General features: G+C 26.9%; 1 protein-coding gene across 3 annotated transcripts; it reads right to left on the bottom strand.

The window, feature by feature from the left end:
• Window positions 1-3,948: 3,948 nt before the first annotated feature.
• On the bottom strand, window positions 3,949-10,868 carry LOC113556364 (casein kinase II subunit alpha). 3 transcript variants are annotated; one of them, XM_026961256.1, is made up of 9 exons: window positions 10,188-10,868; window positions 9,202-9,379; window positions 8,408-8,519; window positions 8,122-8,334; window positions 7,738-7,932; window positions 7,458-7,660; window positions 7,216-7,364; window positions 5,527-5,595; window positions 3,949-4,166 (listed from the first exon to the last, which is right to left on the bottom strand). In XM_026961256.1, exons 2-9 carry the CDS (start codon window positions 9,294-9,296, stop codon window positions 4,117-4,119), a joined length of 1,086 nt encoding a protein of 361 aa, XP_026817057.1. In that variant the 5' UTR covers window positions 9,297-9,379; window positions 10,188-10,868; the 3' UTR covers window positions 3,949-4,116. The 3 variants fall into 3 exon arrangements, with proteins under 3 accessions (XP_026817057.1, XP_026817056.1, XP_026817055.1); XM_026961255.1 differs by lacking the exon at window positions 10,188-10,868 and adding an exon at window positions 9,679-9,890 and having other exon boundaries at window positions 3,949-4,163; XM_026961254.2 differs by lacking the exon at window positions 10,188-10,868 and adding an exon at window positions 9,679-9,889.
• Between the last annotated feature and the right edge of the window lie 4,632 nt (window positions 10,869-15,500).

The following is a 15,500-nucleotide window of genomic DNA, read 5'->3' on the forward strand; positions in this document are numbered from 1 at the left end:
CATCTTGCACCATTGTTTGTACTCTGTTCTATAATATTGTTTTATATCGATAATCATATCGTAGTTATAATAAGTTATAACGGTTCATAAGGTTCGTTCTTGTTCAGTAGGTATTAAATATTTAAATTTATTAGGTAATTACTTTTTTATTATTATTGTGGTTTTATTGAATATACAATTAAACAATTTCATAAATCATAAAAATGGAACTTATAACTTATTTTTATTAGGCTGGTTGCTGGTCAAGTGTGTTCTAATCAACAGTGTTGATTCAACACTATAACATGAAATTAAAATATTTTTTCATGTACACATATTGGATTATATACGTTTTTAATTTTTAATCCAATTTCGATGCTAACCCGTACATTATAGATTTATTACCTATACACATTTTAAAATATCAAGTATTAATCTATACAAATAATCAATTTACATTTAAGCTGAATGACGTACAAACTTCGTTATTAGGTATTTAGTTATTTAGATTTAGATTTGTGTGTTAAGATATATTTTTGGTTTTTTTTTTCCAAGACTTTATATATATATATATTATATACATAAAATAGTCGAGACTGCCCATGTGTCTATACTTGATTTGTTGTCATTACCTAATTTCAATTCTCAAGTCTTGAAAAAAACTGCCTTCGTTCTTAGATATGGCTCAAAACAAACAAGTGCTTTAATGTACCAAACCATTATAATATTTTACACATAGGTAGAGATAAATAAAATAACATTTAAAATAATAACGCCGTTACACTTGTTAATTTTATACGAAAATACACTGGGCGTCCTATATAACAGCGATAGCAATCCGTTGTGACTTGTCGTCCCACCGGTGGTGGAGTGTGGACGCCGTCTTACACAGCAAAAACTAATATTATTTTACATTTACACTATTGTAAAGACACTACGCCATAGAATACAGAATAAATAATTCATTATCTTTAAATTTTTATAAATTTTGGTGTATCAATTTTACAGGATAGTCGAATTGCACCTATTATCTACAATAAGAAATGGTCGAATTGCTCCTGGATTGAAATAAGGATTACCTACCTGCTTTTTACCCGAGTGCAGTTCAACTAAAATAAGTACAATTCGACTATACCCCTATTTTAAATACGGCGCAAGCGATACCTAGCATAGATATTAGGTACTCAAACCAACTTGTTGCAAGGATGAGAGGGGTAGATACGAATCGCGTGTAAGTTATCCTGCGCTAAACAATTTTACCCAAGAATATACTAACAGTTAGTACAGGCTCTTAAAGTCAGTGGGTGTTTAGAATATTTAGATTAAAATAAGTGTATCACAGTTAATTAAATCATTAATAATAAGTATGTATTTTTTTGTTTAACATATTTTACGGATAGTATTCATAGGCGTAAATTTGTTAGAAGGGGGGGCTAAAATTATAAACATAGAACAGGCTCGCGGAGGGTTTCGCCCCGTACCCCTACATATAAATTTTATAATTTTATTGTAACTTTTATTATATAAGATGTATATAAAAACTTCAAAATTATTTACTTAACGGCGTTCTAACTTTTTATCGTTGTCATTATAAAATATTATAACGTATAGTTCAATCATTTTAATTTTATTATAAATTTACAATACAAAATTCATGAAACGTAAATGTTTACATATAACACTTACCTAATATAGGATATCCTGATTAGGAATCACGTTTTACATTTTATAATTATTCACACTAAAGAACTTTAAATTTTTTGAAAAACTAAAAAATATAGGGGGCTAATCCCCCCCCAATTTAGAACTTTGATAGTATTATGTTTGATTATATAGTTCATCTAGAACATTTTTGTTAATTTGTTACAGATCACTGATATTTTACGGTTTGACGTGTATACTTTCTATTCGCTTCTTAATTATATGAGTATTAACAAAATTTTCTATATATTTTTTAGCAAATACTTTAATTTTTTTAATGCATATGTTTAATGTTTTTATAAGGCATTAAAGTCTTTGCTTTAGTAAATATTTATAATACTATTTGGTATCAGTAAACTATAAAATTTAATTATTATGAGACATCATTTGTAGATGGTCGTTAGTAAATCTAAAATTATAAAAGTAAATACTTACTATAATAACAGTCAATCTATTATTATAGAATATTTTCCTTTAATAATAGCCAGCTTGTAATACTTGGGCTAAATGCAGATGGATGAGTCCTCCTCTAATTGCTTGCTATTTGGTAAAATGGATAACTTTTAAATTTTATAGTTTGAAGCACCATACATTTGTACCTACATATTTCACATTCAAATAAGTATGCAACATTACTTAAACTTATTCGGCTAACAAACCCGTAGATATCATTATATCAAAATTGTATCTTACCGATGTGGACCCTCCTGCTCTCCTATAAATGTTGCACTTATTTTATCATTTTCCACATTAGTAATAGTTTGTAAACATGACACAGATTAATTATTTCCACATGACTGAAGAGTGAATTGCTCATAAAAATGATTATTTCAAAAGCGCAAAGGCTCAAACTTGTTGATTAATCAAATCACAGAATATAAAAATGATTTAATTAAATATAAAGGCCCTATTCTGAAAATGTTTAAAACTATACATAATATATTAGATTAACTAATTGCCAATTGTGAGGTCTTCACACTGAAACTAACATTTTCATTAATAACTAATAACTATTATTCAAAATTAATATTCAATAAAATTATTAAAAATTTAAAACTAATACACTAGTTAATAAAGAAATTTATTTTTTTTGATAACTGTTATTGCAATAAATAAAATTGATTTAACTTTTTCTCTTCAATATTACAATTAATTTAATTGCAAATATTAAAAAAATACTTGAAAATTATGCTCCAATCTAAAATGCATAAAATGTAATATTAAAAAGTATACAGATAAAATGTTTTTGTCACTAGTCCATACAATTCCAACTTAATTATTAGTGTCTTACTATCATAATAATTCAAGAACAAAATAATGTAATTTTTAAATATTACTCATCTAAGTACTAATCAGTTTTTTTAATTATCATCAAACATCACACTACCCATCTTAAAATGAACACATTTTTAGTATTTTTAATAAGAGCAAAAATAATTAAATACATATATGAAAATAAATATTTTGATCACAGGGATATCCAACATACTGATTGGACGTGTTTGAATTCGAAATCACAGAGTAAATAATGTACAGAGTAAGCAACTAAAACATTATCTCGAGGATTAAAACACGGATATAAACATATATTAATCTATACAACATATATTTTGTTTATTTTATTATGAAAAAACAAAAACTCAAGAGTGGCATTTAATATATTAAACCACAATAAGTATCGGTTGTAACAAAAACATATTCTCAGTGAATTATGAAAAATGTTAATCAAGTTATTTAAATGTTAAAGAAATTCCTGTCGATTACCCGTGAACATTTGGTATTATTATTATATAATATATATATACTTTTTAAATACAAAAACTACTTATAAAATACATGAGAAATAATTTAAACATTTTAAATCTAAAATTAAAATTAAATAAACACTATTGACCAAATGAAAAAAGGGATTTCTTTATTTTTTTATTTTTAACGTAATTTATTGTTATAATCATAGCTATCTATTTACATTATTCATTTTGTAAAATATATATATTTGTATAATATATATTATATCATTTTTTTTTTTAATGTAACAAGGCAACAAACACAATGTGTTATATAAATAAATTACATAGAAGAGCAGGAGCTGATTGGCTAGTATTTTTAAATTGTTATCACCGCGGAATTTAAAAATAATAATAGAATTTCCGTCAGTTAAGTTTTTCATTATTGAGTGTGGTGGGTAGGAATATGTACAACAAATATATTTTTTGCACAGTTGCAGCACGAAAAATATTACTGTTTTATACACAAAAGACCTAAACATTAAATAATAACCTTTTTTTTTAATAGAAATAATACAAGTAAAAAATAAAAAACAAAATTGTTTTTGAGTGTGATATTCCTGAGAAAAAGGTGTTGATTTTTTTAAAGTTTTTTTTTTTCATTAACTTTGTCCAAAGCAAAAAAAGCAGCATTGTCACATCGAGGAACTCACTGTAGAACGCCAACAGCATTTGGAGAAGTTATTCCGTTCCCACCTGCTAAAAAAAAAGTGATTTTTATAACTAAAATAGTAAAACACTCATATATAATAACAAAACTAGTAAATTTCTCAAAAAAAAGGTTTTAATAGATTTTATTAAATTTCAAATTTAATAGTTATCACATTTTTATAATTTTTTTTAAACCAGTGATAAATTTGTCTCAAGTTCATTGATAATTATCAAAAATTGCAAGAATATTGAAAATTAATTATATTTTTAAAAAACTAATAGTAAACATTTTTAGTTTATTTTCTAAAGAAGGACATTTTAAATAAAAACATTTGAATATACTAATCACATATTTAAAACACCGCTAGTTATTATCTACCTGGTAAACATTGTTTTATAACTCAATCTTTTATTTTAATTTATCATAACACCCATGAACAATTTCTTTAAGAAAATATTTTTATTTAGTAATTTAAATAAACAAAACATTAGTTAAAGAAGCATTTAAGAATTGTAAGTTTATACATTTGCTTAATAAAATATAAGACAACATTTTTGAAATTATTAACAAGTATATATAACCTTTATGTTTTAAGTTTTCAAAACTGAACATAAATTTGGTTAGAGCTCAAATACTCCAAATTAAAATTTTATATCAAACACTTAGATCATATAAATTTTACTTCAACTATTATCTAAAAAACTGTGTATTATATCAAATAAAAATGTAATATTTATTTGTCTATAATAACAAAAGTATTAAGAGTAATACAACATACTTGAAGTACAGAACACCTTAATTTACTAATTAAATACAATTTATAAAAATATCACATTTTTCAAAATTATAATCAAATTAAAGTAACTTACAATTTAAAATATACATTGTAAATAACTTATTTTAACAGTGTGAATAGTAATTTGATATATATATGATCTAAAATTGATACATTTATAATAAAATATACATTTTGATGAGATTTTAAGAATTATTTAAATTTTAACTCATGTTAAGGGTATAAGATGATATTGCATATTAAGGAAAATATGAGTAAAAATTAAAGTAAAAACTAAATTTATTAATATTTTTTTAATATAACATTTAATGAATTTAAATGCTTAATTATTATTTAAATTAACTTAAAGTCTTGTAATAACTGAATTATACTGTTAGTTTATTGTAATTTACAAAATAGATAATTTATTTAATAAATACATGATCATAAATAATAGTAGTAATTGGTACAGGTTGAATTATAACTTTCAATATAAATAAATATTGATCAACTTCATATCTAACATGACAGTTAAAAGTATTTTACATGTTATCAATGGTAAAAAGTTAAATAATAACAATTAGAATGAATACTACATTTATTTTAAAATTTAAATCATAATTATTAAGTACCTGTAATTGGTGTTGGAGATACAGACGATGTGCCCAAATTAATTCGAGACTGCTCTTTTACAACTGGATCTAAAACAATAACATAAATATAAAATATAATTATTTATTACTCACTGAACATCAATATATAATGGATTCCACATCAAATTAGTATAAAATGATAGGTCTATAAATCATTTAACTCAAATCCTCTATCAAGTGTATTTCTTAATTTTGCAAGAAAAGAAAATTTTAAGTTTATACTCTAAGAGTACACATTTTAAGTAAAATATATCATGAACATTTTTTGTAATTCAAAAAATTAGTAGCTTAATAATACTATTATCCATCTTTTCCAAATGAAAACTGAGTTTTTACATATTTACAAACATATTTAGGATTTTTATAATACTCATTAGTCTGGAATATATTTATCTGGTTCACTTGAACTCTCACATAATATATTTAACGTATATTACCTTTTCTCCAACCATTTATGTATGTCTTAGAGATTGTGAATAATATCTTTAATGTATAATTTTACAACTAGGAAAAGTCTGTGAAATCCTCATCATTAATAAATTGCCATTTATCGTACAATAGTAATCATAAATTCCTAGTCTTTATCACTTCATAAGATAATATGATCTCTGATTTGCAATAATATTCTATAAGTTCAAGTGCTACTTCTGATGTTCTTTTATACTGTAATGATTATATATGACAATAAAATAATATATTTGGAAGCAGCCATGCCTACACTGCAACACAAATATTTAAGATAACATATACACCGCTACATATGGTTGATGGCGATTAGGAGAAAACCAGAACTGCAAAAATGTATTCTATAAATTTTATAATGTTTTTGTGAAATTATACCATTTTTTATTTAATCTACTAACCTCATACTTTTTACAAGTAATTCAAACTACAAATTATAGAATATAACGTCTATTTTTATTAAGTCAATCACTTTTATCACAGAGCAATATCAAGTTGAGTTAAATAAGTTTTATAATAGTTTTAAAAAATAATAAGTTGTTCTAAAAAAACCTAACCATTGTCAACCTCAAATAGTTCTTAACGTTTGGAAGAATTTTTTAAATAGACAAAAAATTACTCTTTCCAAAAAATGACCAATTTCTTACATAGTCTATGAGATTAAGAGATATAACACGTGTGCAATTATGCTAGGGCAACAAAAAACTTTACAGGTGAGAAGTAGATAATTTCATAAACTTAGTTTGATTTTTTAATTAATGTCAATATTAATATTTTGAATGGAATGTTGAAAGGAACCTTATTAAACAAACGGCAGAGTAGCAATTGAAGCCCTCGGTGAAACAACTGGGCAAATCCATTTTAGAACAAAATAAATTTTTTTCTATCTAGCCACACTAAATATGAACGCTGAGGACTTAAATCAAAGAAAAACATACCAATTTCCTAGGTAATTAATAAACCCTTAAATATACTTGTTAAAATTATCTGATTAATAATCATTAAATCAATATTTAATTAATAATCTATAATACTTGAAATGAGTCAGATTGAAAACTTTATACAAAATCACCATTCCAATTTAAATGAAGACACTTAACTCAATAAATTTCTTTAGAATTGCATATCTCCAGATAATTAAGAAATTCAAAATTTCATAGTAATCATCATTCTCATTTAAAAAATTTATATTATATAAGTACTTACAAAAATATGGATGATCCATTGCTTCTCTAGCAGTCAACCGTTCAAAATGATCATAACGCAAAAGTTTATCTAAGAAATCTAAAGCTTCTGGTGTTACAAGGTGTTGATTTTCACTATGCACAAAACGCTCCCACCGTTTTCTTGAATGCCTAAAATAAATAAAAATACCCAATTTAATTTACTTAATAATTAACTATTAAATAACTCAATTTAAAAATAGCAATTAATCCTTATGCATATACCTTCCTAAAATATCAGAAAATCTTGGATCCAATTCAACATGATACTTGTCTAAATATTCAAATAGTTCTTCTGTTCCTAGAACCTTAGCAATACGCACAAGTTGATCGTAATTGTCATGTCCGTGGAAGAATGGCTCTTTTCTGAATATCATGCTAGCCAACATGCAGCCAAGTGACCACATGTCTAATGAGTAATCATACATCTAAAATAATAATTTCAAATTTTGATATAAGAATATAACCATTGAAATTAAAAATAATATTATATTTAAATATAAACCTGATAATCAGCGAGTAATTCTGGACCCTTGAAATATCTGGAGGCAACTCGGACATTGTATTCTTGACCAGGATGATAAAACTCAGCTAAACCCCAATCAATTAACCGCAATTTTCTGTTTTCATGGTCGATCATAACATTGTGAGGCTTTACATCACGATGCATGATGCCCATACTATGGCAATAGTCCAATGCCTACAATAAAGATATTTCATTATTTTATTTAATAACATTTATTGTAAAGATAAGAAGTTTTTGTTACTAAATCACTTTAGAATGTATTTAGATGTCAATGTTATCAACTCAAAATATTATCAGGATTAAAATAAAATAAATTAAAAACTAAAAAATATTATATTATATGTTATAAAAATATGTTTATACCTTGAGCAACTCATAGAGATAAAATCTAATATCATAGTCATTCAGCGTCTGGTAGAGTTGTTTAAAGTCCATATTGTTAACATGCTCAAATATAAGAGCAGGTGTACGTGATACAGGGTCTTTAACCACTGCTTGCAGCGATATAATATTGGTACCACCCCTCAAATTTTCAAGAATTTTTATTTCTCTTTTGATTTTCTTTTTTTTAACAGGCTGTAAAAAAATAATACATTTTATAGTAATGAAAATTTAAAAAAAACAGTTTGTTACTAAAATTATTAATTACCTTTAATATTTTCACAACACATTTTTCACTATTCGTTACATCAATTGCTTCAAATACTTCACTGTATTTACCTCTACCAAGTTTACGAACCAACTGATAGTCATCTTGTTGCCTAAAATAATAAAAATTAACATAATCTTTAAAATTCACAGGCATTAATAACTTTATAAGACTTTCTAGTATGTATAAAATTATAAATCGAAATATCAACATTTAAAAAAATAATAGTCATATTTAATTATGACCTATTACAATAAGGTATTCATAAAATTAAATAAGTAAAAATAATAAACAATAAAGAACTGTTCTATGCTCTTATTAAAAACCAGCCACAAACAAATATAATATTATCAATAAAATATTGATGTTTTTGTTTATGAATATATGTATTTTATTATAGGTAGGTTTCTAAATTACTATGATTAATTTCTATTAGCATATAAGTATATAACTAATGAAAAGTATTGAAGTATACAATTTTAATTTTAGGTACTAACAAATTAAGTATAAAAAAAATTGGTAAATAATATTAATTTCACTCAGAAGTTTTTTAGTTTAGATACTTTTCTTATAATTATAATAAACATAAGTAATATAGGTGATACTCAAATTATATTCATGTTACAAATTTATTGTAATTTAATCAACTAGTAATTATTAGGAATAAAAAATTCTATTGAAGTACTTATTTGGATAGTATTTAAATATTCAACTGTTGAGAAAATGTTGAAGGTAAAAACTTTTCCAAAAATAAACATTATATCATAATAAATGCATATGATCAAAAGACTTACCCCCATTCAACAGTGTAAGATTCGTAGTCCCAGTATTCTCTGGGTTTGTGAGAATTTACATCAGCATAAACTCGTGCCCGACTTGGCAGCGCCATTTGATTAATGAACCTGACAGTAGTTTGATTGTTAGCAACTGTCCGAAACCTTGTTCCGGTCGCACTTAACACGCAGCCGGTGTCTGATGGTATCGGCAAAGAAGGGCAATCGAGAAAACAAAAAAGCAATACACAGCAAATATTAGAGCATACCTTTAAATATTATATAGCATTCTTATGACGAGTGCCTAGTACAACAGTGATGGGTCGGTTTGTCAGTACTCTATAGTAGGTACTTACATTATATAAATTTACGGTGCACATAGAGATGAATAGGATTTTCTAGGTTATTGGTGATAATGAATGTTATTTTTTTTATAATATATTGTAGGATTTTTTTATTTAATAATAATTGTTAGAATTTAGGTGTTATAAAATTTACCTAGGAAAAGCAAATCGCACGACGAGTGGCCGCGGGAAATCAGACTAAAATAAAAACGGTGCACCGACAAAGTACGGTGAACGAAAAGCATGTAAGTCCATAAAGTGTGCGAATACGTGTACTCGAAGTGGCTCGACGGCGACGGGTCAAAAAGCCGACGATATGATAAGTATCAGCAGCATAAGGGCGACGACGACGACGTTCATTAATAATTGTATTACATTATTTTTATTATCAAACGTGCGGGGGCCTCAATACGGTAGAAGGCGGCGGATCGAAAGCCGCCTCGTTTACAGTTTGGCCGTCAAGGGAAACGTGCAATGACGTACCTACCGACGGACCGCCGACGTCGATACCGAATGCCAATGTCGCCGACGACGCCAGTTGCCTCCTACACGAGACGCTGACGGCGGCAGGACGTGGATGGTAGGTATGCACGTTTTCGTGTGACAAGGAAAAATTGTTTTCCACCAAAAACCCCAAAACAAACAAATACCCCCCAAACGTACCTGCTATAACATTATCCGACGACGGGCCGTGTGCTCAGCTAAACGCCGCTAGCATGTTCCGCATACGGCGACGGTGGCCCAAAAGTAATCGCTGTCCGGACGATAGTGGCGAACCGGGGCGGCGGCGGCGGCGGTAGCGGTACGAATGTGCGATGCGATGGACGGAGCGCGAATGAGAGCGCACGCGCGTGTCGCGGTCGTACGAGACGTGAGAATCGTACGGCGAAAAATATTCTTAATAACAATATTATTATCGTTATCGTTGTAGTCGCGAGATTTTCTGTTCCGTCGGATTTCTCGTCTCCAGAGCGGATCGTCGTACAGGATCGGCAGCGGCAACCCCGGGGGCGGTGTGCGTGACGACGCGCTGCCGTCGACAAACGGTCACACGAACGGAAATTTTTACAAATTTTTTTTTTAATATTATTTTTGTTCAAACGCGACTCGACGGCCGGCGGAACGATACGATATGTCGATATATGTCTAATGTATATTATTATAATATTTAGCCCGCGCGCGTGTGCCGAGAAAAAGAAACCATACACACACTCTCTCACACACACGCACACATCCACACGCCCGTATGTATAAACTTCGATACTCGACGCCGTGAATCGGCGTATTTGTGCGTGCGTGTGCGTGAATGTGTTCGGCCGTGTACGTGTGTTTATTTGTGTGTGTATAGCGCGCGCGCGCACCGGGCGAAGTAGTTGCGTTGGTTGACGGAGAATCCAAAATGGCCAGGCTGACCCGTTCGCGGGACCGACGACGACACAATGACGGTACGCCACCAAAGAGGTTGTAAACGCATAACCCCGCGCCAGAAACCGAAATACGAATAATACACATACTACGATACCTACTGTATTATTATTATTTATTTAATGAAAATTTAAGGACAATTTGAGTGAATATAAAAATTAGTACTTACAGATAAGTACAGATTAAACTTCATTCAAAAATAATACATATTAGAAAAATATTATAAAAATTATTACTATTGAGTTTCAAGGGTAAGGTAAGTTCTAGGTTTAATCTAATGTCAATCATCAATTTTTTCAGTTAACACATATATTATAAAAAAGTTATTTATAATATAATTAATATTAAGTTCATAATATTAGGTATATTACCACATTTTTATTATATAATTTATATAATTATTACATTTTTAAGCTAAAAAAAAAAATTAAAAACTTTTAAAATATTTTCTATTATGAATTTAATACATAATAAAAATATATTTTTAATTTTTTTAAAACGTTGTTTTTTCATTTCCTAAAAATAATTTATCAAGATTTTTATAATGTTTATAAAACATTATTGAATAGAAAAATATTTTCTATTCAATCAAATAGCGGCCATTATAACATTAAATAAATATTTTTAGAATCATTTTTGAAATGTTTTTAAATTATTTTTTCAAATATTTAAATAATATTTTTTTGCTACTTGGGATGGTTCAACTAATTGCATATTATTCAAAGTCAAATATGCGTTAATCAGTACCACAATTAAAGATTTATCTAAAGCCTAAAGGTATATCTTTAATCGTGATCAATTCATCACTCGAGCGTGTATAAATATGTATATGTATAATTGTCTCTATCTTACAAACGTACACGTTGTAAAGGTACAACTGTACACTTAGTGTACAACATAACAAATTAACGTACATCAAAACCGTTCTGTTACTAACTTTGACTGAATGAATTTACCAATATTTTAAAATTTAAATGCATAGATATTAGATAAGACACCTTGTAAGCTATTATATAATTTTAATTTTTAAACGAGTTATAAGAATTTTAAAGTTGTAAATGTTGTATATTATTTTACATGGTTAAAACTCGCTTTAAAGTTAAAATACATGCTGGCATTATATATATTATAATTTATAGTAATTTCTTGTGTAGTTGTGTTTTACTAGTATGATTTAGTATAAAATCACTTTTAAAAGTCAGTTGAACTAGGCATTATATAATAATATTATATATGTATGCATTTTTAATAAATATTGAGCGATTACAATTACAAATAAGACACTCACGCTTATATTTTTTTACTTTGAACACACTGACAAGTCACTAATAGCATTATGACATTAAGTTAAATTGCTTGTGGTATTTGCACGATCCATTAGAGCCCCCTTAAGCAAAAAATAAAGTGAGAATTGATTGAAATTATTTTAAGGCACTGTTTTACTACATTCACGTTTTATGTGTATACTTTGTTGTCTATCTATTAAAAACACAGGCGTGCGATAACATTGGAAAAATTTAATATATTGTACCTGTATACAATTTAGTATTATCATTGATTATGCTATTATTTTCATATATTTCCACTGAGATAGATAACAACTACTGGAGTGCGGACTCTGTTCCGAAAAACGAGCTGTCGCGTTGAGCTTTACCCCCACCGCCGAATGGCAAAAACCCGTAGTTTATACACGCAACTATAGAGATAGGATGATTCAGTCACTTTGATTCAAAATCAATTTTTTTGAAATGTAACACATTTTACTGAACTATTAAATTTAATAAATTTTTATAATTAAAATTACACAGCAATACAGCATTAATGTTGTATTAACATAAACCTGGTTATAATTGGAGCGTTCCGGCGTACCTTACGAATAATTTGTTAAAAGGTACGCTTTTTAACCACATTTAAAGGTAGGGTAACTGAGTCCCCACTTTAACCCCTGACCCCTGAGTATAACTTAATATAAGTAGTTCATACTAGAATATGTACTTTTAAAAGTTTGATATATTAAACTCTAGAATTTCCTTTTCAAAAGGAAAAAATAAGCATAGAGCCATAGAATTTGTACAAAATTAAAGATCATATGCAGAATCTGATTCAGAAAATGAAAAATGACATTAACATATTTTTAGATCAACTGAATAAATACACATTTAGGAGAATATGTTAATGAAATATTAAATTACATTTCTGGTTACATTGTTAGAAGTATTATGTGTGACTTTTGTATAAGTATGTTAATGGAAAATCAATTTGACCATAGTTATATAAATAATTTAACATTTACAAACTCAGTTTAATAGTAAATTAATTAATGTTTCAAAATCAGTCATATTGTTTAATATTTGGAAAAAGCGTTCCAGGTTATTGTTGTCAAAGAAAATACATTTTTTAATAATGTAAAACTAAATGTTATAGAATGTGCTAGAAGAAGTATACTAAGTAAAAATACACTATTTTTTTTCCTGGCACACGCCCTATAAATGTTGTCTTAGGGACTCCTAGTCATGAATATATATTATTTAATTTAATTAGTAAAAGGTTTGTTAATATTAGAGTGAGCCATTTTGAAAAAGAATTTAATATAATATGTCGAGTACTTAAAAATAAATCTTCCTTAAGAACCAAGTTATCTAAATTTATATTATTTAAAAATTTGTAAATAATTTAAATTTGTATTTATTTTTTTTAATTATTATTTTACATTTTATTATATTTGTTATCTTGGTTATGAATATAATTTTTTTCTAGTATAATCATTTCTTTACTAATTTCTCTTTATAAATTAAAAATATTTCGTATTAAAATATATCAATATAAATCCAACATCAAGATAAAAATTTTGATACCAAATTCGATCAGTTACGATCATTTTGTTACTGTAAAACGTTAAGTTAAAGTTTACTAAAATCCAGTGTTAAGGAATGTGCATTTAAATAGTTTGTCATTCGGTGGTGGGGGGTATTGGTATTGGACACGGCTCGTTTTCTGTTACATTATGAACATAGCGAGTCGGCGCTCCAGTAGTTGTTATCTATCTCAGTGTATTCTTCATATTCGTGAAATCAATGACGTACACAGGAATTTTAAGGGACGATGTATTAATATATATTTATACAGTGTGACCAGGATTTCAGACAGTTACCACTTAACATTTCAACTGGATTATCTTGTATTGAAATGAAGTTTTCAGGAAATAAAAAGGAGTATCAAAATACACATTTTCAGATAAATTTCAAATTATCATGCCTTTCGATACGCGCTACATAATACAATTTTTTTTTTAAATAGTAATCATTTATTTTCCTGCCTAAATTTATCAAGTTGAAGTCGGTCAATATTCGAATTTATGCATATGTTTTTAATGAATTTATAAATTATAATCACTATAAATAATATAATAAGTATCAAATAAGTGTTTAATTATGTGCTATTTGCTTGTGGTGAACCTAACGAAAACAGATACTTGTATTTTGAGTAAGTGATAATTTTTGTTCAGTTAACAGTAATAATATGATTAAAATCAAGAACGTACCTAGAGAGTAAGGGTTCAACTCCCCTCTCCCCCAAAAAAATTGTTTTCAGAGTATGGCGTTGATAACAACTTGAACTATTTTTATAGTGGAATTTTATTTTATTTTGTAATAGTTCTAATAACGACAAAATAATCAGATAATGTAATAATTAAGGTATTTAATTTGACGAAAAAGATTATTTTACTTAAATCACTCAATCAGTTCACTCTAATTAAAACAAATAAATTTAAAAATAAATATACAATTTATTCTAAAGAACCCAAATTTGGTTTGTATTATTTTTGTGGCATCCTCTTAATATAGAAATATAAAAAAATAACAAAATGTGTAATTTTAAACTATTACATTATTTATCTAAAATTAAAATAATGTGACAAAAATAAAATTAATTAAATGAATTGACTTGAAATATTATAACATTAAGTCATTTTAACAAACAACGATTTAATATCAATTTAAAATGTAAAAGACTAAAACTTTTATAAGAGTTTTTCTGAATTTTTAATTTTAGAACAATTAAACAAACATGAAACTTATCAACAACAATTAATATATAAATATATTGTCCCTTACATAATGATTACATAATTTAGTTTTATATAATTTGCCACTTTTTTACATAGTTTAGATTTAAAGTTACATAATTTATATATAATTTTATTTTTTATATTAACTTCATTGATTAAGTTATTTTTGTGATAAATTTTATATTTAATCTTTTTTCTTTGTACTTACTTTTATTCGTCCAACAATGTAGCAACGTAGATTATATCATAAGAAAAAGAAGGCACAATTTAATATAACATACATGAGTACATAGTACATTATAGAATATAGTTTACACCTAAAGAATAGGAGAGAATAATTGCGATATAGACCAGACCTTCACTTTTGAAATGTGAAGCATAAATAAAACAAGTTTTATTTTTATCCCTTATTTATCAAAAGTTGTTTGAATAATAAAGTAATAACTAAAAATAGAAAAGTCTCATTTATTTTATTATCGGTA

The sequence above is a fragment of the Rhopalosiphum maidis genome, chromosome 4 (genome assembly GCF_003676215.2).
Source record: "Rhopalosiphum maidis isolate BTI-1 chromosome 4, ASM367621v3, whole genome shotgun sequence".
Classification (NCBI taxonomy): Eukaryota; Metazoa; Arthropoda; class Insecta; order Hemiptera; family Aphididae; genus Rhopalosiphum; species Rhopalosiphum maidis.

Bases quoted from the DNA above. Each gene is read 5' to 3' on its own strand.
- LOC113556364 (XM_026961254.2), bottom strand. From the start codon at position 9,769: ATGCTTTTCGTTCACCGTACTTTGTCGGTGCACCGTTTTTATTTTAGT. The intron at 7,933-8,121 runs GTATAAACATAT...TCTTTATTGTAG, and splicing joins ATCTCTATGAGTTGCTCAAG to GCATTGGACTATTGCCATAG. The intron at 4,167-5,526 runs GTACTTAATAAT...CTTTTTTTTTAG, and splicing joins ATCTCCAACACCAATTACAG to CAGGTGGGAACGGAATAACT.